Consider the following 989-nt stretch of genomic DNA (forward strand, 5'->3'; position numbering starts at 1 on the left):
GGGGGGGGGGGAGTACCTATCGGAAATACCTTTTCAGTGTAAGAAAATGTTAACTGTGAATTAAAAAACTATTATGGTGGCAGTTGGATTGACATACAATGATAATAAAGTTGTTTACTTAAATTTTGAAAATAACTAAAACGTTGTAACATGTGCCCTTTGACCTGTCCTTAGAGAGAAGGTTGATAGATAATAAAAAATAAATTGTTTGAGAAAAAAGGAAGTATTTTAAATGTTTTTTCACAACAAAAGTTTTCAAACTTCTCAACCTAATAGATGATATAAATACTAAATCTATTATTTGAATTCTTTAAAGCAGCAATTGGATACCATTTAGTAGGTTTTTACTAAATTTCATGCAATTTGGTTAAGTTTTTTTCACTTATCAGTGATGACCCTGTGGTCTGGAAAGGGTTAACGGGTGATATATGTTTGAAAAGTTTGATTTGTATTTCTTTAATACACATGATTCATATGGCTAATAATTATCTATAATTTTCAGAACTTTGCAAGAACTTGAAGGACGAAGAAGTAACTGTACAAAATGATGATTACGATTTAGAATCTCATATAGAATTATGAAGTATTTACCATTTTTACAAGATTTTAAGGAAAAAGTCAAATATTATTGCATGAAATTTTGGATACTATAACATTATAAAAACAATGCGAAATCTAATTAAAGTAGACTTAAATATTTTGAAAAAGTTTGCTCATCTATAAGTTCATGATGTTATATACTAGAACATAAAACTCAATATTGTGATCACATAAAAACTTGATTCATCATAATAAGAAAACAATTATTTTTTCATTTGAGATTTTGTTAAACTTTTGTATATTTCTTTATTATAAAATGTATTAATTAAGTTAAATTGTAGACTACAGCTATAGCATTGATTCTTTTGTTTTTTAATTTACCTACAAATAATTGAAGTTCTAACACTATTGTTACTTATATTTTAGAAAATGTTTTACAAGTTTAGAAA

General features: G+C 25.8%; 1 protein-coding gene across 1 annotated transcript in view; it reads left to right on the forward strand.

Annotated features, from left to right (window-relative positions):
- Positions 1-939, forward strand: part of LOC106467848 (protein canopy homolog 2-like) — a 30,189-nt gene extending 29,250 nt beyond the window's left edge. The window contains exon 7 of the mRNA XM_022396049.1: positions 503-939. Coding sequence (XP_022251757.1) covers positions 503-582 — 80 coding nt within the window. The 3' untranslated portion in view covers positions 583-939. The remainder of the gene's footprint in view (positions 1-502) is intronic.
- The last annotated feature ends 50 nt before the right edge of the window (positions 940-989 follow it).

This window comes from Limulus polyphemus, unplaced genomic scaffold, assembly GCF_000517525.1.
Source record: "Limulus polyphemus unplaced genomic scaffold, Limulus_polyphemus-2.1.2 Scaffold2765, whole genome shotgun sequence".
Classification (NCBI taxonomy): domain Eukaryota; kingdom Metazoa; phylum Arthropoda; class Merostomata; order Xiphosura; family Limulidae; genus Limulus; species Limulus polyphemus.